Raw genomic sequence first — 21,547 nt, 5'->3', positions numbered from 1 at the left:
TTGTGAGTCTCATGATTTGAAGGTCAACCTAGGTAAAACCAAGGTCATGATCTTCAATACATCTCAAGCCATCATGCGTCAGGAGCAGTTCACGTTTGCGGGGTCATCTGTTGAGATAGTTTCATCATACACTTATCTTGGGGTTATCCTCTCCGGACCGAGCTTCACTATGAGACCCACGATGCAGGCACACTTGAGTAGAGGGTATGTCTCATTGGCTAGACTAGAGAGGCAATGCTTCCGCTCACACTTTCAGGATCCACGCACCAAGGGGTTGCTTTTTGTGACTCCTTGGCTCGCCCAGTGGAGATGTACGGCAGCCCTTGTTGGGGGCCAGACTTGTCGGATACAGAGTGGGCCCGTGTGGAGCGGCTACAAGTTCTCATGTTATCACGGATGATTCGTGGTAAGTCATCCGTTCCTCACCAGATCATTCAGGCTGAGTTTGGGTCACCCCCTTTACAGCTAGATGCTGCCTTTCAGGTCATCACATATCTGTACCAACTTAGGGAATATGGGGATTATACCTTGCGGCATAGCAGGCTACCATGGATAGCTCTATCCTCTTCTATGGCACTTGCAGCAGGAGGAGATCAGAGGTGCTGGTATGCACGTACAGAGAGATGGTTTGAGCGACTGGGGCTCTACATGGATAGACTACCTCCCTTCCAATATAGATGCTCCATTTTCTCCCCTCTTATCACACGAGGTCAACTAGGTATCCGCGACGATCTACTACAGCTACATACTTTTCGGACCTGGTTGGGACCGAGTGAACTCCCAGTGAAGCTTAGCTTCTACAGAGATCACTTCTTACATATCACAGCGGAGGGTTTCATTGACCCACCAGGATACACATAGATTCACCTACCCCACTCGCTAAGGATCTCTCTTGGGCAGTTCCGGATCTCTTCACATAGACTTCACATCGAGAGCGGCAGAGCAGAGCGACTACCCAAGGAGTGGCGCATATGCACAGTGTGTGACATACAGGAGGTTGAGATAGAGGAGCATTTCATCTTCAGGTGTCCTGTGTACTATGAGATTCGAGGACGTTTCCATTGCCTCTTCAAGGATAGTTATGGGATTTTAGCCCATTTCCTCTCCTACCCAGACCAGCGGGGTTTGGCAGGTTTCATTCATGAGGCACTTAGACACTGCAAGAGGATACTCCGAGCACGGAGACAGGAGCAGACTTCTTCCTCGGTTGATCCCTCTCAGAGCTCTATCACGGAGTTCTTTCAGCTAGATCACATGGACCCCAACGAGACGAGGCCCTCGACATGACCCTGACCCAGAGCCCGTGACCCGATAGCTCAGACAGAGGGTCGACACACAGATCACACTTGGAGACATCCCCTCCTTGTTTAGAGTCGGAGCCCGACTGACAAGGGTCACAGTAGCCCTAGTTAGACGCAGAGCTACGACTAGGAGACGTGCCAGGACCGCACCTCTAAGTGGCTGACAGCACTCTATTGCCAACTTCATGCCTCCACTGCCTCATCCATCTTGATATCTTGTTGTTGCTGAGGATGGTGATGATATTGATGATGATGCTGAGATTGATATATAGTCAACCATGGACATGACTATGTTGTACTTAGAACTTAATACTGCCATTCTACATTTTTGATTTTTTGCATTTTGCATTTTGCATTGGTACGAATGCTCGTTTAGTAGCTCCACTACCACAGCTTGTTGTATCAGGATTTTCACAGTCTCATAGACCCATCGGTCTTCCGAAGACTTTAATAAACTTTCTTTCTTTCTTTCTTTCTCTCCCTAGCCTACCCTCTCTCTCTCTTTACTACCACCATGCGCCAACACCAGATGCCTTATATGCAAAGGAGGACCTTACAAAAGCAGTTTTACAGATTTGGATTTCTCATATGCAAGGTGCAGTGTCATCCCCTTCACATGTGGCAGCACCAGTCTCTAATATTAGTGACTTCTATCATTCGACCGCTAAAACCAGAACGCAAGAGATTCTTAGACAAGAACTTGTCCTTTGTCAGAAGTTGGCAGCCCTTCATAGGGAAGTGCAGAAACGGCCTATAGATGCTTGGATTCATGAGCACCTTGCTGCAACAAGGGCTTTTCAGCAAACATTGCTAGATTAGAGAGCAGAGTATGCCTTTCATGCACGAGATTCCTTTTGGACTCAGATAGGTGGTAGAGTCAATGAGTATTTCTTCTCAGCTCATGGCACCTGATGAGGCGACATAATCAGAGTAACTTATGTTAGGAAATGGAGTCAAGATGAGCTAGTTTGGTGTGTTAGTGAGTTCTAGTGTGAGTTCTAGTCTAGTGTGTCCTATGGATGCCACGTGTCACATTGGGAGTTATCCCATATGCGTTGGTGTTCATGTGTGTATGTGCTCTATATAAGAGCTGTACTTGTCTAGTGTCAAATCGATCAAGTAAAAAGCTACAAACTCTTTGGTCTACATGTGAGTACATTCATTTATTCATTGCTTAGTCATTTCATTTCCATTTCATTATGTCTTTCTTTGAGTATCATTATCTCTCTCCCTAGCCTATCCTCTCTCTCTCTCTCCTTCTCCACCAGGTGCCTTCATGTGGTATCAGAGCTTCCCTTCCTATTTTTCCTTTCTCCTTGCTCTACCTAGAGGATGAGAGAGGCCCGCAAATGGAAGCTCCCCTCTTCTCTAAGACAAAGCTATCTTCCACTCCTTTCTTCCCATCTTGCTTCCCTTAGCCTCACCTTTTGAGCTGTTGGAGTTAATTTGGAGCTGATCTACCTTGCCATCAACTACCCCTTCTTCAGCCTGAAATGCCTCACCAACAGCCGCTTCTTTTGCCTCGCCATCAGCCGCCTTATTAGCCTCGCCATCAGCTGATTCATCGACCTGCAAACAGGCCGTACAGCCCACTGTAAGCAGGTTGTACGGACTGTCCCGAACAATACAGGCTGTTTTAGCCTGTTCGTACTGTCGGCCCACTGCTGCTGTCCATACCAGCCCTTTTGTGGCATTGGGATGCGTACCATTGCTGATATTCTTTGCCTTTCCCATTCTGCATGAGCTAGTGAGCTGAGATGCCCTCATTTTGCCCACAAATTGTTGCTCCATCTCTCTCATGATGACATCTCTATTATCCACCTCTCTGCTCGTGGAGAAGTTCAAGGGCCAAGGATTTCCTACTTGGCAGACGAAGCTGCAGTTGCTTCTCGTGAAGGAAGGAGAGAGGGACATCATTGCAACTGATGCCACTCCAACGGATCAACAACAACTCAAACTTTGGAAGCAATAGAATGACAAAGCTATTTCTCTTATTGGGCTATGCTTGGCAGATTCTCTCATTCATCATGTTGACTTCAAATCCAAGTCTAAGGAGATCTAGCACTGACTGGTGGAGAGCCTATTTGAGAACAAGGTTAATAACTCTAAATTTTTTTTGAAATTGAAGTTTTATGAGCTGAAAATGCAAGAAAATGAAGAGCTAGGTGATCATCTCTCCAAATTTCACTCTCTTGTTCAACAATTTTCAAGTTTGAAGTGCCCTCCAGATGATGAGGACAAGATGGCTGTCCTAATCAAGAGTATGCAAGGTATTTCTCGTTTTGAGCAAACCATTGAGGTCCTACAACTTGTAGCTACCACATTTGATGATTTGGTTGCTCTTCTTATTGAGAAAGACCGTTGGAACAAGAAAAATGAATCTACTCCTACACTCGTAACTGAAGAGGCTCTTATTTCCCCCAGCAAATGAAAACCTAGACCTCCACCAACACATGGAAATACAAATTCATTCAAGTCTCTCAAGTGCACCTTTTGTAACAAGCTTGGTCATATGGAGGACAGATGCTACCAAAAGCTTGCCAAACAGCAAACTATGCCAGTTGGGTTGCAGCCCCGCCACTAGTGACGATGAAGATAACCCTCTGACACAAGTTCATGCTCTCACTGCTCAAATCTGATATCTCTCTCTCCCTCTAGAGGACGATGGAGATGATGATCCATTTGTTTTCTAAGCATGTTGTATTTGGGTACTTTGCTTGGGGGTGTTTTCAAAAAATGAATGCAATAAATAAGGTGTGTTGAGTCAATAAAAGTCTTTTGTCTTGGATAGTCCTCCAAAAATGATATATTCCTTTAATATTTATGGTGTGTGGCACCAGAGTCCATGTCCCTAATTAGTCCCTGGAGCCAAGAGGGGGTATGTTGGGAGCCATGTATTGGCTTTGATAGGTCTATTTATCGGGCATGGCATGTGAGTTCCATGATGTTGCTGCAATGGTCTCCTAGACCTCTGAGTTGGTCATGCATCCATGCATGATGAGCCTCTGAGCCATGCTAGGTGAGCCTCTGAGTTAATACCATGCTCACTAGCCTCTGAGCCATGCTCACTTGCCTCTGAGTTAGCATGGGAGCCATGTCTAATTCTAGAATATCATTGCACAATCCGATGATTGTCATTGTCATGTTATGTTCTTGGTTCCATTGCAGTAGTCACTCACCTTTCCTCCATGGGGGGGTGTTAGGAAATGGAATCAAGATGAGTCAGTTTGGTGTGTTCTAGTAAGTTCTAGTGTGAGTTCTAGTCTAGTGTGTCCTATGGATACCACGTGTCACATTCTAGAATATCATTGCACAATCCGATGATTGTCATTGTCATGTTATGTTCTTGGTTCCATTCCAGTAGTCACTCACCTTTCCTCCATGGGGGGGTGTTAGGAAATGGAGTCAAGATGAGTCAGTTTGGTGTGTTCTAGTGAGTTTTAGTGTGAGTTCTAGTCTAGTGTGTCCTAAGGATACCACGTGTCACATTGGGAGTTATCCCATATGCATTGGTGTTCATATGTGTTTGTGTGCTCTATATAAGAGCTGTACTTGTCTAGTGTCAAATCAATCAAGTATCAAATAAGCTCTTTGGTCTACATGTGAGTACTTTCATTCGTTCATTGCTTAGTCATTTCATTTCCATTTCATTATGTCTTCTTTGAGTATCATTATCTCTCTCCCTAGCCTATCCTCTCTCTCTCCTTCTCCACCATGTTCCTTCAACTTAATGGAGGAATTCCTGTATGAGTTTGAACATTTCTATTGGAGCTTTCTTGTGTGTGTTCTCTTGCTCACTTGTGTTCACAACCTATCTCCACTTTGTTCCTACATTTGGTATCAGAGCGGTCTTGACATCCATCTGGTACACTGACCAACCATAAAACACAGCAAGAGATATCAGCCTACGTTGGGCAAGGTTGGCCATTCAAGATGCTAAGGATCAGCCTACTTTAGGGAAAACTAGGGCCAGCACTCAGAAAAATCAGAAAAATATCAATTTTGCCTTGATGACCTCAGTGAAGGAAGCTGAAATTGAGCCTCAGAGCTTCAAGGATGCTCAGCATAATCCGGCATGGTAGAAAGCTATGGAAGCTGAGATTAAATCCATTGAGAAGAATGCCACATGGGACTTGGTTGATGCGCCCATTGGGAAAAATGTGGTTGGCACGAAATGGATTTATAAGGTGAAATACCATTCAGATGACACAGTTGAAAAATACAAAGCCCGTTTGGTTGCCAAGGGGTATGCACAAGAGGAGGGGATAGATTATGAGGAGACTTTTCCTCCAGTGGCCAAGATGACCACCATTCGTTCTGTCATCTCTCTTGCTGCGTTTTATGGTTGGTCAGTGTACCAGATGGATGACAAGACCGCTTTCCTCAATGGAGATCTTAAAGAGGAGGTCTATATACATCAGCCCCAAGGTTTTGGGGTGAAGGGACAAGAGCACAAGGTATGCAAGCTCAGAAAGGCTCTATATGGGCTGAAGCAAGCACCTCGTGCGTGGTATCAGAAGATACATCAGTTTTTGCTGTCCTAGGGATTCATAAACACTCATACAGAGCCAAATCTGTATGTTCTGCAGCAAAAATCAGAATTGGTCATGTTGGTATATATGTGGATGACATCATACTCACTAGCAGTGATTTGCAGCAAATTACAGCAGTGCAATCCGCTTTATGTCACAACTTTGACATGATAGATTTGGGCCTATTGCATTATTGTCTTGGCATTGAGTTTTGACAGACCCATGATGGGATTTCTATGTCACAGACAAAGTAATTTAAAATGGAGAACTATAAGCATGTGGCTACTCCATTGGAAAAGGGACTCAAGTTGAGTAAGCATGATACTGTTGAAAAGTTTGATGGCACTTTGTACAGGCAGTTGGTTGGCAGTTTGATATATCTATGCTCCACACGGCCTGATATTGCCTACGCCACAGGGCTTTTAAGCCAGTTCATGCATTGTCCCACGATCACACATTGGAATGCAGCAAAGAGGGTTCTGAGATATGTCCATGGCACTCTGTCTCTTGGCTTGCATTATGCTTCAGATTGTGATCTAAAGCTGAGTGGTTTCACCGACTTAGATTGGCCAGGGGACATTGATGACAGACGGTCCACTACTGGCTATTGCTTCTCATTGGGTTCAGCCTATATCTCATGGCTCAGTAAGAAGCAAGAGCTAGTCTCTCTTTCCTCCAATGAAGCAGAGTACAAAGCTACAAATTCAGCCACTATGAAGTTAATGTGGTTAAGGAAGCTATTGCATGACTTGCATCATGCACAGGATGGCGAAGCAAACTCTATCTTGTGTGACAGCCAGAGTTGCATTGCCATAGCCAACAATCCTATCTTTCATGCTCGCATGAAACACATTGAAAATCATTATCATTATGTACGGGACTGTATTTCTGATGGCTTCACTGATCTCATCTATTGTCCATCTGAGGACAATGTGGTGGATATCTTTACCAAATCCCTATCAACAGATCTTTTCTTACGACATCGACATCCCATAGGTTGCATATCCATGAATTTGGTACTTTAGGTACTGCTACAGGGTACACCTGAGACGTTTCCAGGGTACTTTCAGCCATATCTTTGAGGGGGAATTTGTAAGAGATTACAAAGATATGGTTTGTAAGCATAAAGTCAACCCTATGGTTGACCAGTAGTACTAAGTACTTGTATTGTTTCATTTGAACATTTCTATTGGAGCTTTCTTGTGTGTGCACTCTTGCTCACTTGTGTTCAGAACCTGTCTCCACTTTGTTCCTACAATTCTTGACCGGTAGGAACCACATCTTGCGATACAAAGGCAACCTTTGCAAACTGAGTGGCATAATAGTAAACAAATTCATCAGCCAATTGAGCCCTTTGGAATTGGTCCAACTGCATCCACCGCCTTGACTTTACATATGTTATCACGGTGCCTCTTATAATGAAGGCTCTTAAAAAACTCCTTGGAAGAGCAACCCTTATCTGTAAAGGCCTTTGCCTTGCCTTGGTTTCCCATTTACGGAGTTTTCTATGATCATTGCTCCGAAGAAAATGATGGACCTGGCATAGAGAAGTTACTTCAATCAAAGATAATTCCTTGAGATGACCATGCTGGGTAAGATGCTGATAGAGGGATTTGGCATCTACAACTTCTTTGCAAAGAGAAGACAAATAAAATTTACCATAGTCACGAATGACATGCTGCATTCGATATGCAAATGTCAGCCACGCAAAGTCCAAATCAATATGAGCCTATGCCCATAGCGAAGCAATTACATCTACCAGTAACTTTTTCTGACAATAAGCAATCTTTCTTCCTGAGAGGGGTCATCCCACATGTGAAAGAAAGAAAGATTTAGCCAAAGGGGAGCATCATCAAAGTGAGGGAAAGCATAATTTGCCAACATCTTGCAGGTAAATGCAGCATATTGCTGAGCATTAAGCATGTACCAGCGATCCAAGCGAGCCTGATAGGTAGAGCAAGCATTATGCTGAAAAGTATAGCCAGGGTGAACAGGCTGCGCAGTTTTCCAAATATCAACAAGTGCATGCTAAGAAAGAAAATGAGTCCACTGCATCCTTTCCTGTGCAAGCATATGTGTTTGAGCACGGTGTTATCACCTGGCTGAGGCGCATTATTGATGTCACTAGACGGAAATGCATTTTGCCTCCAAGGATAGGTTTGCAATTCCTGCTAGACAGCAGCCCTATGCGGTGATTGGAGACCATAAACCAAAGCAAAGTCAAAAACCTCCCCAAATAATAAACATTGAATGACAATCCACCTGCCTTGTGGGTCATTGAATGCCATGAGTGGCTGATATTCATGCTTGAGCAGCACCAGTACTCTAGAAAAGGAATTATCACCTGCATAGAATATATCATAGCCCACAAAGTGGCCTGTGCTGCCAGCAAAACCATGTTGATTATGTTCTTGCAAAGCAACTATATCAGGCTGCATCTTATTGATATAAGCCCAGACGATCTTCCATTTATTCAAGTCACACATTCCCTGTACATTGTAGGTTAGGGGTTTCATATGTGACTGCATATTTACAGATTTACAGGTATGTACATGCTGCATAATGCCAAAATATGTCAAGGCTGCATATCCAACTCAGGGTCAGCCACATGATTTTGAGAAGTTAGCAATAAAAGAGCCACACCATCTTCAGGGAAAAGGGTGCGACTAGCAGTAAACTGCAGCCCAAGTAATTACCATCCCAGAATTTTCAGCAGTGGGTGTATGGCCATTTGAGGATGCCCCAGTCCATGTGCGAGGTGGAGGAGGTCGCCTAGGAGTGAGGATTTTCCTTTGAGTCTGCCAGCCGTTATTGGAGGCTTGTCCCCTTTCTTAATCAGATTTGTATGTATGTACGCGTGTGTGAGGGGGGATATGGTGAGAGCTAGCTTCCAGGTGGCCTAGGGCTTTGCTCATGCACAACGCTTCCCCTTTGGGATCACCATAGCTTTCACAACCCTCGTGTGAGACCCTATGCCCCTGTCTGCAATCAGGTTTGAGCCCTGTTCCTCTGAATTCTGCCTTCCCTGGAGCCCTCTTTGCATGTGTGATTACCTTTGCTGGGTATTCGCGCTGCTTTAAAGCCCCTTCTTCGCATCTCAATTCTGCCCACAGTTCTGCATTCAGCTCCAATAGTTGCTTGCGTGCCTTTTCACCTGCATATTTGCATCGCCATAAATGCTCCCCTCTCTTTCGCCTTTTGACCTGCAGTTTTTCATCACCGTGTTGATGCAGTCCACTGTGTGGGTTCAACCGCTTCTTTGCCTTTTCTCTTTGCTTTGTCGCTTGGGTGTGTGTGTGTGTTTTTATTCGACGTTTTTTTGGCTGACTTTGATTTTTCGTGAGTACTCTTCCATCTCTCTTTTAGCTGCTGTTTTTCCTTCTGATATATGTCTTCTTAAAATCTATTCCACAGCATGTGTGTTTACACTTGTTTCCCACAGTGTGTGTGTGTTTTCTCCTGGTTTTTGAGTTCTTCCATTAGGCTCTCTTTTGGAGTCTAATGTCATGTACATTGATCTCATGTTAATAATATAGCTACTGGTTTCACACAAAAAAAAAAGTGTGTGTTTTCTCGTGTATCTACCATAACAGGGCGCTTCGTTCATCATGGCTACTTCTCAAGTGGAAAAAACTTTTGTTTCCAAAAATTAAAAACAAAAGCAGGTTATGGGTCAAGATGACCTTGCTCGATATTCACATGAAGCTCAACTTGTGTATGAGGTTATGCATGAAGGTTTTGAGGATACCCAAAAGGATTGGAAGGATCATGCTCCTTCCTGTGGCATAATAGTAGAGATTGATGACATAGTTGATCCTATACGGGAATATGCCAAGAATGCTGTCATACGTATATACATATACATGTACAGATACCTATACCCTGCTCAAAGGCAAAGGAGGGAGGGGTCCTTAAGCACTTACATTTCATCGAATTTATGTCACTAGCATGCACCTCTCTAGCACACTCTCCAAATTAGATTACATTAGGCCTCTTTAGCCACACATGTAATGATCCACGTGCATCACCAAGGGGGAGAGGATCACACCTCAACAAGGCATTTGTTAGGAGTTAGGGCAGCTATGTAGGAGTAGCGTATATGTCATGGGCTTCGAGGAAGATCTATGATAGTTGACAATCATCTGGATATTTACGTTGTTGTATTTCTTATGCTAGATAGCAGTCGAAGCAGTCTTGATACAGTTGTAGTAAATGTTATGGTGAGCTCAAACAAGACTCATTTGTCTGAGGAGGCATAGATGGATTTTGTTTGATATCTAAGCTTTAGTTTTATAGTACTTATCTTCTATTTTTCCTCTCATCGACTTGCATACTCGTACTTAGATTGTGTTTTTCGCTTGAATATTTTCATGCTTTGTTCGTAATGCAGAAGGTGTACATATTGTTTAGCACACTCGGTGTCTTCCTTCTCCCCATGTGTGAGTGAGTGTAGCCATGTTCAAAGTGTGCTCGGTATTTTAATTTTGTAAAATAAGGGTTTGCTACCAGAGGCCATCATATCTCAAGCTGGCCGAAAGAAGCTCAGTCAAGGCTGGCAGATATACCATTGTAGTGTACTTCAGAAGGTGACAATGTGGCATCTCAATTAGAGACCCTGGCATAGTTATAAATAGAAATAAGCTCTATCAAAGCTATGTTTCTCAACCAGTTTGCACCTCTTGACACAGAGGCTTGGAGCACGAGCAGACGTATTTATTTAAAAATCTTTAGAATGCTATGGGATTCCATATAAAAGGTACTATGGTTTCTTAGTTAGCTTAAAATTGGTAAAGTCAATTATAATGACGTTCTTAACTTCCATTTTTTCCTATCATGCTCAATGTCTACACTAATCTGAAAGTATTTTTAAACTGTTTCTACTACACAGTAAATTCTCATTATTTATTCTTGTAGGGACTTTGTCTCCATCTGAAACATTCTTAAAATTTCCCAAATATTCTGTTACTTACATCGCTTTGAAAAGAAATGTACAAACTAGCTCAAACTTTTTATCACATGACGTGAAACCTAAGGAGAGTGCTAAAAACATTCATGATCTTCCTTTTTTTAAGGTCCTTTGAAAGTTTCTTAAAATAAATATATTGTAAGAATGTCCAATATTTTTTTTAAAATAAAATATTGTAAGAATTTAGTCCATCAAAGAAGAGTTGTCTGAACACAGGCTCTGGGAGCTGCAGTGGAAGGAATCATTCAGACTCTGCAGACAGCTCCTCGACTTTTGTACATGAGAGTTTACTCATCTTTTTTTGGTACCAAATGTTTTGGTCTTAATCCTGTGAACATTATCAGAGAATCAAAACACTTCTTACTGATTCGAAGTAATATTGAGCACATAATAAGAAGTGCTTTTGTGGAAGCTCAGAAATATTCACAGGTTAGATATGATTCAGAATTGTAATATTTGTTGATAACATGCAAACTTTTATCCAGTATCTCAGCGTAAAATAAGATATGGATTATATGTAATTAAGGATAGGTTTTGCTGCTTTAGATGTTTGAAGAGTACAGGCCATTATACCTGTTTGGAGAAGCATGGAACAATGATACATATGTTGCAGAGAAAAGAACTGTTCGCCAATACAGAGAGGAGCTTGCCCGCCAAAGAGAATGGAGAATAGATCTGGAGAAGATGCGCATAGGTTGGTAAGTTAATCCATTTCATCCAGCTGAACCTTCTCAAAACTTAATATATTGGACTATCAGTCATTTATATTATATCAGCATTTTATTGTCTGTACATTGCCGGTAGGACGGGGGTAAGCTTATTTATATGCCATGGCTAAAACTACGTTGTTGTGGGAATAAATTCAATGAGATTTTGTTGATGCTGTCTGATGAGAGCAATTTTATTCAACATTGCTCCTAAGAGTATTTTTACATCCCTTGGATACAAAGGAATTACCAAAGTTTATTGTCTTATCCATGAAATGAAGATGTGATGCTGGAAACAAACGCAAAATAGGTCAGGGACTGCTCTCAACATGTCAAGAGACGCAAAGAAACTGGCAAAATTAATCCACAGAAACCAGAGAACAGCACACCCAAGCCAGTTGTTAGATATGAAGGACTTGCATGCCATAATTAATGTTAAAACATGGAAAAGCTGAGCTTCAGCAAGTAGATTTGTGGGACAAGATGCCCCCTTAATGAGGCCAGACAACACAGATCCTGTGGCCTGATTGACATCTGGACATAGCACCATGCTGCGGCTGAGATATTCCAACTTACATGCAGCTCTGCAGAAAACATGACCCCTGAAAAGTCTTTTGAAGCAGAATTTTTTTTTCCAGAAAAGGGATTTTTATTAAGAATGACCAAATACATCAGAGATTCGAGAAGCTCTTGTGATCAGCAAAACATCCTAAGGATAATTACAAATAATATGGCGATGTAGCTAGTCAGTCACGTGTATCAAAATGCTGTGGGTCTTGTGGGTGTGTGTGAAAAGAAAAGTCCTCCATGATCCCACTTTCTTATAAAAGATGCTCCTAGAAAGAGCCGCTTGGAAAGAACCGTGAATCTTGCCCTAGGTGTCCATGAGAGTTTGTATGATGTCATGGCAATAACACAGAGAGATTGGGCTGGTTCAGTCTGAGAACCATCAATGGCCTCTTTGCATTTGGATCTCAAATATGTCCAGGTCAATTATGTTCAGTCCACACGTGTGTATAGGTAAGATAGGGCATTCCATGCTACCCTCACTTTAGTATTAGCTGTACCATCTCTTCCTGACCTGATCAACCTCCTGAGCTGTGGCTGATGTACTGTCTGCTTATGTAGTGCAAGATTGCACTATTCCATAATCCAGCATAAAACAATATACCAGGAAGAAGAGAATAGTACTTGGTTAACAATCAAATCCCTCAAAGCCAAATCTAGAGTGTTAGTACTCTAGTACAACATTGTCCTCCTTATAGAGGCCCCTGGAGGAGTACCCTGCTATAAGCTGATCGATAAAGAGAAAAGGAGTACCCTGCTATGAGCTGATTAAAGAGAAGAGAGACTTGCAATCCCCTATCTCGAAGTGTCCCTGCAAAAAACCCCCCAGCCACTCTATCGTATGATTTCTCTAAGTCAAGCAAGAGAATGGAGAAAGGCTGATGCCTCTCTTTTGCTTATTCAACTACTCGCCATAATAGGAAAATATATTTAAAAATGTTATTGGTGTGCACAAATCTAGTCTAGGTCTCATGAATGAGACCACAGAGAAGTAGTCTCAAGTTCATTGCCTTGACGAGGACTTTCAAAGGCATGTTGAGAAGAGTGACAGACCCCTACGAGGTAATCAAGGTCAACCCCCTTTAGGGATGAGATGAATTAGGCCTTCTGAAAGGGAGGGAGGCATAATCCTGGTGATAAGAAAAAAAAAAGGAAAGACAACCAGGAACTATGTACTTCACCACGTCAGATAGCTAAGACTTCATAGGGATCAGCTGCAATGTGGACTCGTAGATGATGAGCTTATGAACCAGATTCCAGAAAATGTGTCTTTGTAATAGGCACCAAGACAAACCCCCATAAATAAAAAAAACTGGCTGAACATGGATCACACAGACTCAAAGAGAGACAAAAGACTACACAGCCCGAAATAGACTGAACTTAGAACTGAACTTCCCCCCAAAACTCAGAAAACAGTCAGCCTCAGAATACTATGAACCCACAGCCCACACTCCTAAGCTTCCATCAAGAACAACAGCTCATAATTCCTGCAAAGCTGCAACAGCGCCTCCTCCTCTCCCTCTCTATCAGTATTCAGAAATCTCCCACGATCAAATCAACTTAAGATCACAACCATGTCAAAGAGGCTTTCGATTCCTTTAGGATAACTTCTCTTCCCTCACAAAGCAGAAGATCAGTGATTGACGAACATCTGCAGCAAGCATCAATTGCCTAACTCCTTTAGGACAACCATCATCGATGCAGGTCACGATCCATTGCGCCTTAGCCTGCAATTCCTTGGTCCCTCTATCTCTTTGCATACGGAGTTCATGGAGTCTCTGTCACCCAAAATCCTTCAGCTAGCAGACAACGATACACAGCTACACCTTAAGCTGTGTTAATCCATAGATCATCACCAACTATGCACAAACCCAATGGAAGACACTTCCAGCAATAGCCATGCTGTCTTCATTTCTCACGGAGAGACTAGCTCACATTTATAGCATCACCCGCACAGCCACGTAGCTTCCTCAATCAGAAAAAAACAGAGCCCTTCCATATGATTCTCTGCATCAGCTCACACGCAAACAACGACTGTCCTACTTACGTAGTAGCTATGCTCAGCCAATGAACAACAGCTCGTAATCTCTAGAGATCCCCAGCTCCAAGGTCTTCTCATCGCGTACACCCTCTTTCATCTACGAGAGCCCCCCCTTCATTTTTCATCGTTCAGCCTCCTCTTCTCGGAGCCCCCCTTGCATCGTAGATCCTTCCAGCGTAAAACTGAATCAGCTCCGAGCCGCCATCTCCATGTAGCTCCAGCTCACAGCCTGGAAGCTCCCCTTCATCCATCACGTAGCCACCTTTGCATGAGCAGGATGCCTTCCCAATCAGTCTAGCCACCTCAGCCTAATTTGCCACCTCATTAGTGACATTTTACTACTCTCAAGACATCTCCCCCAAATCACATTAACTGCACATTTTGGACCTTTAGTCACACAATTCCCACACACATTAGCATGCACCCCGTACACTTTTTTTTTTTTGGGTGAAATCTTTGATTGATTATATTATATGAGTGGCAACCTCAAAAAAAATGTGCTACAAATACATCAACTGAAAATTTCAGTATATGCCAAAAAGACCTCATGATCTATGCAGTGGGTCTGCAATCAAAGAAAGATTGCTGCAGAGAACGCCTAAAAAAGCCAAACAGAGAGAAAGAAGGATCACCAAAGACTTTACAATTCCTATATGTCCATAAAGTCCATAGTGCCCAGTAGCGAACCCAAACGAAGAAAAGATAAAACTCTGGTCTAGATGGATGAAACCCAAATAGCCAGAAGAACTTCCCAAACGGAACAGATGGGAATCTCGCTCGCAGGTGCTATCGAAGCAGATAAAAAAACTCACGAGAGCACAGACAATGCCAAAACAAGTGAGGCACAGTCTCCGAAGAAGCAGAACATCTATGGCAAAAAGCAGGAGCAATGTGTCGATGAGCTAATAGCTGTCCAGATGGAAACACTCCCAAAAGAACTCGCCAAAAGAAAACCTATTGCCGAAGCGGTACTTTATAGGCCCAAAGTTGCTGTAATCTGTTCCTCCACCACTTGGCTGGGCGATGTATTCGCCAAACAGAATCACCTCTCTCTGAAACCCAAGGTTGAAGCAAAAGGATTTTATACAATGCAGGTACAGTAATCTGAGATAGCCTCAAAGGACGAGAAGAGGACCCCGGAGAAGTCAAAGTCCAATCTTCCAGTCGGTCCAGGAGTTCCAAAGGAGGAATCGGAACAAAGGGCGGAAGCATAGAAGTAATATGTCGCCACAAAGGACGATAATGAGAGCCCAATCCATATGTAGTGGCTGCTAGAGAAAAGGGGAGCGCAGTACCAGCATCATCTATAACATCAGCAACCAAGGTGATGCCTTTAAACGAGACAAAGTAGGAACGTTAAGGTTCCTTAAAGCCAAGGGAGGCTGAAAGTCTTTTGACCAGTGAATGCTTTCAGCTCTCAAAGAATTCCCAAGCAAAGATTGCCGTCCATTCGATTCCAGATGAGAAAGAACATGCTTCCAGTCAAGAAGCAAGCGGGAGACAAAAGGGTATCCAGGGAAAGTGCCATCAGTGCGGCCAAAAAAGAAATCCCAGTGATCGAGTTGCCAATGACCAAACGCAGAAATAATGATATGAGTGACCAGAGTCCTAACCATAAGAGCCCAAGGCTGATCACCTTGCAGAAATTGCAGCAACATTTTCCCCCTGTGGGCAAGAATATGGACATGAATATCTGTGATGTTCAATCCACCATGCATCTTGGGAGAACAAATGTGATGCATCGAAAGCAGCCTGAGACTTTTTCTACCATGTTTGCATCGCCAGAAGAGTTCCATAAAGATAGACATGAAAGATGTAAGATGTACCTTAGTGAACATGATCAATGGCAAGTAAAATTGAATATATGCCACAAGGATGGACTGCACTATTCGAAGATGAACGTGCAAAGGCCAGGTTGCCAGTTTCCAATACTCAACCTTTTTCCGAAGCTTAGCCAAACCCAATCAGTTTGTTGTCTGCAAGTGAGTTCCCATCCCAAAGGGTAACCAAGATGATAAACAAACAGAGTGGGTGGAACGATATCCCCGGGCCATAATAGACTATGCCAGTCTTTGGAATGCAAAGGGAGCAGCTTAGACTTCTGAAAATTAACATGAAGACCAGCTGCCAAAACATAAATAGAGAGGGCCTGCATCAAGGCACCAAGATCATGGGGCGTATTCTTCAGGGTAAAGAAAGAATCATCAGCATAAGCTTGAGCAACCATGCTGCGATTAGCATCCAATTCCAAGCCATGAAGTGATCCTGTAGCCACAACATGATCAATATATTGCAGCATAGGATGAGTAGCAATGGCATACAGTAAAGCACTGAGAGGGCATCCCTGGCGGACCGAACAACAAAGAGTCCACTCATCAGAGATATCCCCAGAGATAATGCAAGCTGCATTGCTATCTCTATAAAGCCAGTAAATAACTTGCTGCATTTTTGGTCCAAACCCCAAAGCTCGCATAGTTTGCGAGATGAAATCCCATTGAACTGTGTCAAAGGCTTTTGCAATATCTACCTGCAAGAGTAGAACATCCTGCTACGTGTATTTGGCATATTCAATCCCAATATAAGCATTGGCAATGTTATCTATGATATGGCGACGTGGAACAAAGCCATATTGGGAGGGATGCAACCCATCATGCAAATAACCTTTAATCCGATCAACCACCATTTTGGCAATGATCTTGTAAATGACTGGCATGAGGATGATTGGCCTCCAATCACCCAGTGAATCACATAGCTGCTTTTTTGGAATTAGCTTGAGAAGACCCTTTTTCCATGACAAAGCCATCTGCTGATTTTGCCATGCTGTATTTACCATTTGCAGCAAGGTGAATTTAACAAGATCTCAAAATGCAAGAAAAAATTCAACAATGAGACCATCCCATCCTGGAGATTTCCATCTGCCACAGGATCTCAGTGCATCAGACAATTCCCTTTTAGTGAAGGGATGTTCAAGTTCCAAAGCCTGAGCATCAGACAGAATTGGATAAATATGCTGCAAAAGAAGCTGACGTGCAGACACGACCCGAGCAGAAAGAGTATCCAGATGCCCAAAATGAGTGGAGAAGTGTTGCACACATAAATCAGCAAGCTCTGAACGAGATGTTGACCAAGAACCATCAGGCATCCGTATCCAACAAATATTGGCAGCCTGTCTTTTGTAGTGTAAACTCTTAAAAAATTGCTTAGAAGAGCAGCCTTTATCCAAAAATGCCCGTTGTCTGGATCGAGTTTCCCATTTAGCAAGCTTTCTGCGATCATTAGATTGAAGAGAGAATTGAGCTTGACATAAGAGCATGCTTTCCTCTGAAGAAAAAGGGCGAAGATGAGCAAGCTCAGTCAAACTCCGACATGTAAATTTGGCATGTGCTACAGTCTCCCTTGTGGCTTGCATATAGGATTTGCCATAATCTCGAATAACTTCTTGCATTCGAGCAACAAAAGCCTGCCAGCCATAATCCAAACCAATGCGTATCTGATGAGAGAGAGGATGAATAGCATCAGAGACCAAGGCTTTAAAGTCAGCATGCTCCAGATAACTATTATTAATCAGCAAAAGCCTTCGGCAAGGCAATCTGTCAATGGAAAATTCATGTAAGGAAAGCCTCAACCAAAGAGGAGCATGATCCGAATGTGTGAAAGCATGATCAACCCAAATGTTACAAGTAAAGGCATCACAATGCTGTGGATCAATCTGATACCATCTGTCCAAGCGTGCCCGATAAGAAGATTGAGCATTATGCTGAAAGGTATAACGCGGAAGCATGGGCTGTAATTCCTTCCCCTTCCCTTGAGGTGCAGAGGACAAAGGCACAGGAGAAGAAGCATTACCATGTGAGACAGCCGGGGCTTTGCCTTTGTCTTGAACAGAGAAAAATTGTTTGACCCCTTTGTTTTTTACCACAAAAGAGGCATTTGCATTCTTATTCAAAGGCTGAACCATTTCAGCTTGCATTGGCATCCGTGGAGCTCGGGAAGGGCATTGTGAAGCCATGTGCCCAAATTGCTTGCATTCAAAGCAAGCACCTGCAAACAGCCCCCACTTGAGCTTGTAAAAGGCACTCCCCATGGAAACATTATTCACAGTGACCGAATATGAAGCTGGAGTGGGATGATCTGCATCCCACGAAACGCAGAAGCGATTTGAATTTCCATTGGGTCGTGGTGGACATACCACCTTACCAAGGGAAGCTGCAATTTCAGGTAGAAGAGAAGACAAGCATTGAGGAAAATCCACAACTTCTACCCAAACAGGGCAACGATGCCGAATCAATGCCTGGTAATCCCGGGTGGGAGACCAGGGCAAAACATGGACCATTTGCTGGCCATAGAAAAGAGGAGAGTGCTCCAGCAAAACCTGACGGTACTCCTCATCAGCCATGATGATCTCAAAAAAGCCCCTCGCTGCATAATGAACTTTTTTGACATAAGAACCACCCAGGGTTCAAGTCAACCAATTCCCAACATCTGCAGCAGCAGGCATCCGACTTGGGAAGAAAATTATAATGGCATGCTTTGCATACTCCTTAACTGGATCAAATATATCATCCACTTTCACCATAATGCCAGTGGTGGGAAGTGGATCTTTCCAACCTTTACGGGTGTCTTCAAACCCTTCATGCATAACCTCATAAACAAGCTGAGCCTCAGCACATTCATGAAGGGAATCATCTGAATCCATCACCTGTTTTTGTTTCTTGTTGGAAACCGACTTGTCTTTATGAAAGGTTTTCTCATAGGAATAATCCGCCATTCGAGTTAAGGAAAAAACTTGGAAGCAGCAACGCTTTACAAGGAGGAAAGCACAGTAGGTACAAAACTGTAGTGTTTTCCTAGCTGTACGGACGAAATCGTACGGATTTTTGACAATACGGAAAATTTTTTTCCCCCTGACGGGCAAAATGTACGGACTGTACGGACAAAACTATACGGAATTTTCTGACTGTACGGACAAAATTGTACAAATTTTCGATAGAAATTTTTTTTCCCGACAAGCAAACTGTACGGACTGTATGGATTTTTCTAATTGTCCGGACGAAATCGTACAGATTTTTGACAGTACGATTTTTTTTATTTTTATTTTTCTGGATTTTCTTTCAGAGCGTATGGACAGAAAACGGACGTCAAAAGGAACCTCGAGGGTGTCAAACTGAGGGAGAAACAAGCAGCTGTAGCATGGGAGCACCAACACACACACACTTTTTTTTTGTGAAACCAGTAACTATATTATTAACATGAAATCAATGTACATGACATTAGACTCCAAAAGAGAGCCTAATGGAAGAACTCAAAAACAGTCAGAAAACACTTCAAGGCTAGTAGCATCCATGTCCCTCGCAGCATAACTGTCATATAAAGATTGCTTGAGGGACATTCTGAAGAAAGTATATGCCTGAGGAAACTGTTGTCCCATCCTAGAGTGCAATCTTTGTGTCCAAATAGTCCATAGAACCCAAAAACGAGCCCAGTGAAAGAAAAGGAGGAATGGAGACATCTGAGATGAGAAGCATCCAAACATCCAGAAGAGTTTCCCAAATCTGATAGAGGGAAACCGAAGCCGCAGCAAATGAGAGACATGAGTGATCAATATCCGAGAGTGCGGGCAACCAACACACGCACACACTACCCCACATACACACACACTACCCCACATACACATGCTGTAACTATAACACACACTTTTTTTTTTTTTTGGTGGGTTTTTTTCTTTGACATGGACACCATAACATATCAAATTTCTGTAACATGCAAGTGCACATTGACTCAGGAAAATATAAGAAAACCCTTCATGACTTGACTTTACATGACCCCAAAAACATTTCACTTGATCACACACTGGACACCCTTGCTCTAGAAGTCTAGTACAACCACATTGCATTTCATCATTTCCCATGAAGTCCCTGCAAAACATACTTTATTGTCTCAAAAAACTATACATCAGTCCATCATGCTTGTGAAAGAAAAATCCACAAATGCCAAAAGCCCACACCTTCCCTAGATGTGTACAGCTATGTGCCTACCCACAGCTATATACAGTGCTCAAAAACTTAATACAAGTTTTGTCCTATCATTTTGCCCATCCCCAAGTCTGCAGACATTCATGTCTTGCAGATAGAGGTATATAAGATTTCCATTTCTTCAGAGATATCCTCGTCCATGAGGTCTTCCGGCTTGTCTGGTTTCATCACAATAGGTCCACAGCTGCCTATACTCATGATCCTATGAAAATATTTCCTTAGTTTGAAGCCATTGACTCTATTCTTATGCTGTTGACCATCCAAATCCTTAAGTTGATATGATCCATTTTTGAATTTCTTCATCACACGAAAAAGGTCCATCCCATTTGGTCACAAATTTCTTCTTGAAGGTAGAATCCAGAATACTGTTGTATCTCAAAACTAGATCACCCTCCCCGATTTTCTTATCCTTGAACTTCCTGTTTGCTCTCTTCTGATTCTCCTCTTGAATTAAAGCATAATGTTCCACCGCCTTTTGTCTGTCTAGTTGTGCTTCCTGCAAATCCAATAACCAGTTCTGGAAAGTAGAATTTGAATCCTCATTTATCTTCATTAACATCTGTAATGCAGGAATTTCTTCTTCCAAGGGTAATAGAGCTTCTTTCCCGTAAACAAGATGAAATGGTGAAAACTAGGTGCCTTCTTTTATTGCAACTCTGTAAGCCCATAAAGCCCAGTGCAAAGCAAGATCCCACTCCTTCTCATAGGTTCTCATGATCTTTCCCATGATATTAGTACACACACCATTAAATTTTTCATTCATCTCATTACATTGAGGGTAATAGGGACTTGCATATCTGTGTTTAATCTTTAGCTTACCACATAATAAATCCATGAGTTCACTCCTGAAACCTGAACCTCTATCAGAAAGCAATTCCAGTGGTACACCAGATCTACAGCAGATATCCTCATACACAAATTTACATACAGATTTTGCATTGACAGACCATACTACTCGTGCTTTATCCCATCTCGTCAAATAATCCACAGCTGTTAGCATATAACAATTTTCCCTAGCTGTCATGGGTAGAGGACCGATGGCATCTATTCCCCATTTCTCAAAAATATTATAAGCAAGCATGATATTTTTGAGTTTTGGATGTAAGATCCTCTTACTCATTTGCTGACACTGTAGGCATGACCTGCACCAATGTCTTATGTCTCTCTGGAGGGATGGCCACACATACCCTTCTGTAAGTATTTTCCTCAGCATGATTTTGAAAGCAAAATGTCCTCCACATACTCCCTCATGATTAGCTTGTAGAATATGAAAAACTTCTTCATGCCAAGGAATTCTTCTGAGCACCAGATCAGCCCCTTTCATGTAAAGAACATCATCTATCAGACAATAAGAAGTACAGCTTTTAATAAATCTGTATTTTCTTTGTTTCGGAACTTCTT

General features: G+C 42.7%; 1 protein-coding gene across 1 annotated transcript in view; it reads left to right on the top strand.

The window, feature by feature from the left end:
* Positions 1 to 21,547, top strand: part of LOC147899385 (uncharacterized) — a 503,340-nt gene that overhangs the window by 55,155 nt on the left and 426,638 nt on the right. The window contains exons 4-5 of the mRNA XM_087377716.1: positions 11,016 to 11,228; positions 11,346 to 11,497. Coding sequence (XP_087233842.1) covers positions 11,016 to 11,228; positions 11,346 to 11,497 — 365 coding nt within the window. The remainder of the gene's footprint in view (positions 1 to 11,015; positions 11,229 to 11,345; positions 11,498 to 21,547) is intronic.

This window comes from Dipteris shenzhenensis, chromosome 8 (genome assembly GCF_047967505.1).
Source record: "Dipteris shenzhenensis isolate YYH24624 ecotype China chromosome 8, Dip_SZ_1.0, whole genome shotgun sequence".
NCBI classification, from domain to species: domain Eukaryota; kingdom Viridiplantae; phylum Streptophyta; class Polypodiopsida; order Gleicheniales; family Dipteridaceae; genus Dipteris; species Dipteris shenzhenensis.
The sequence above is the reverse complement of the archived record's forward strand: the minus strand, read 5'-3'. Positions and strand labels throughout refer to the sequence as shown.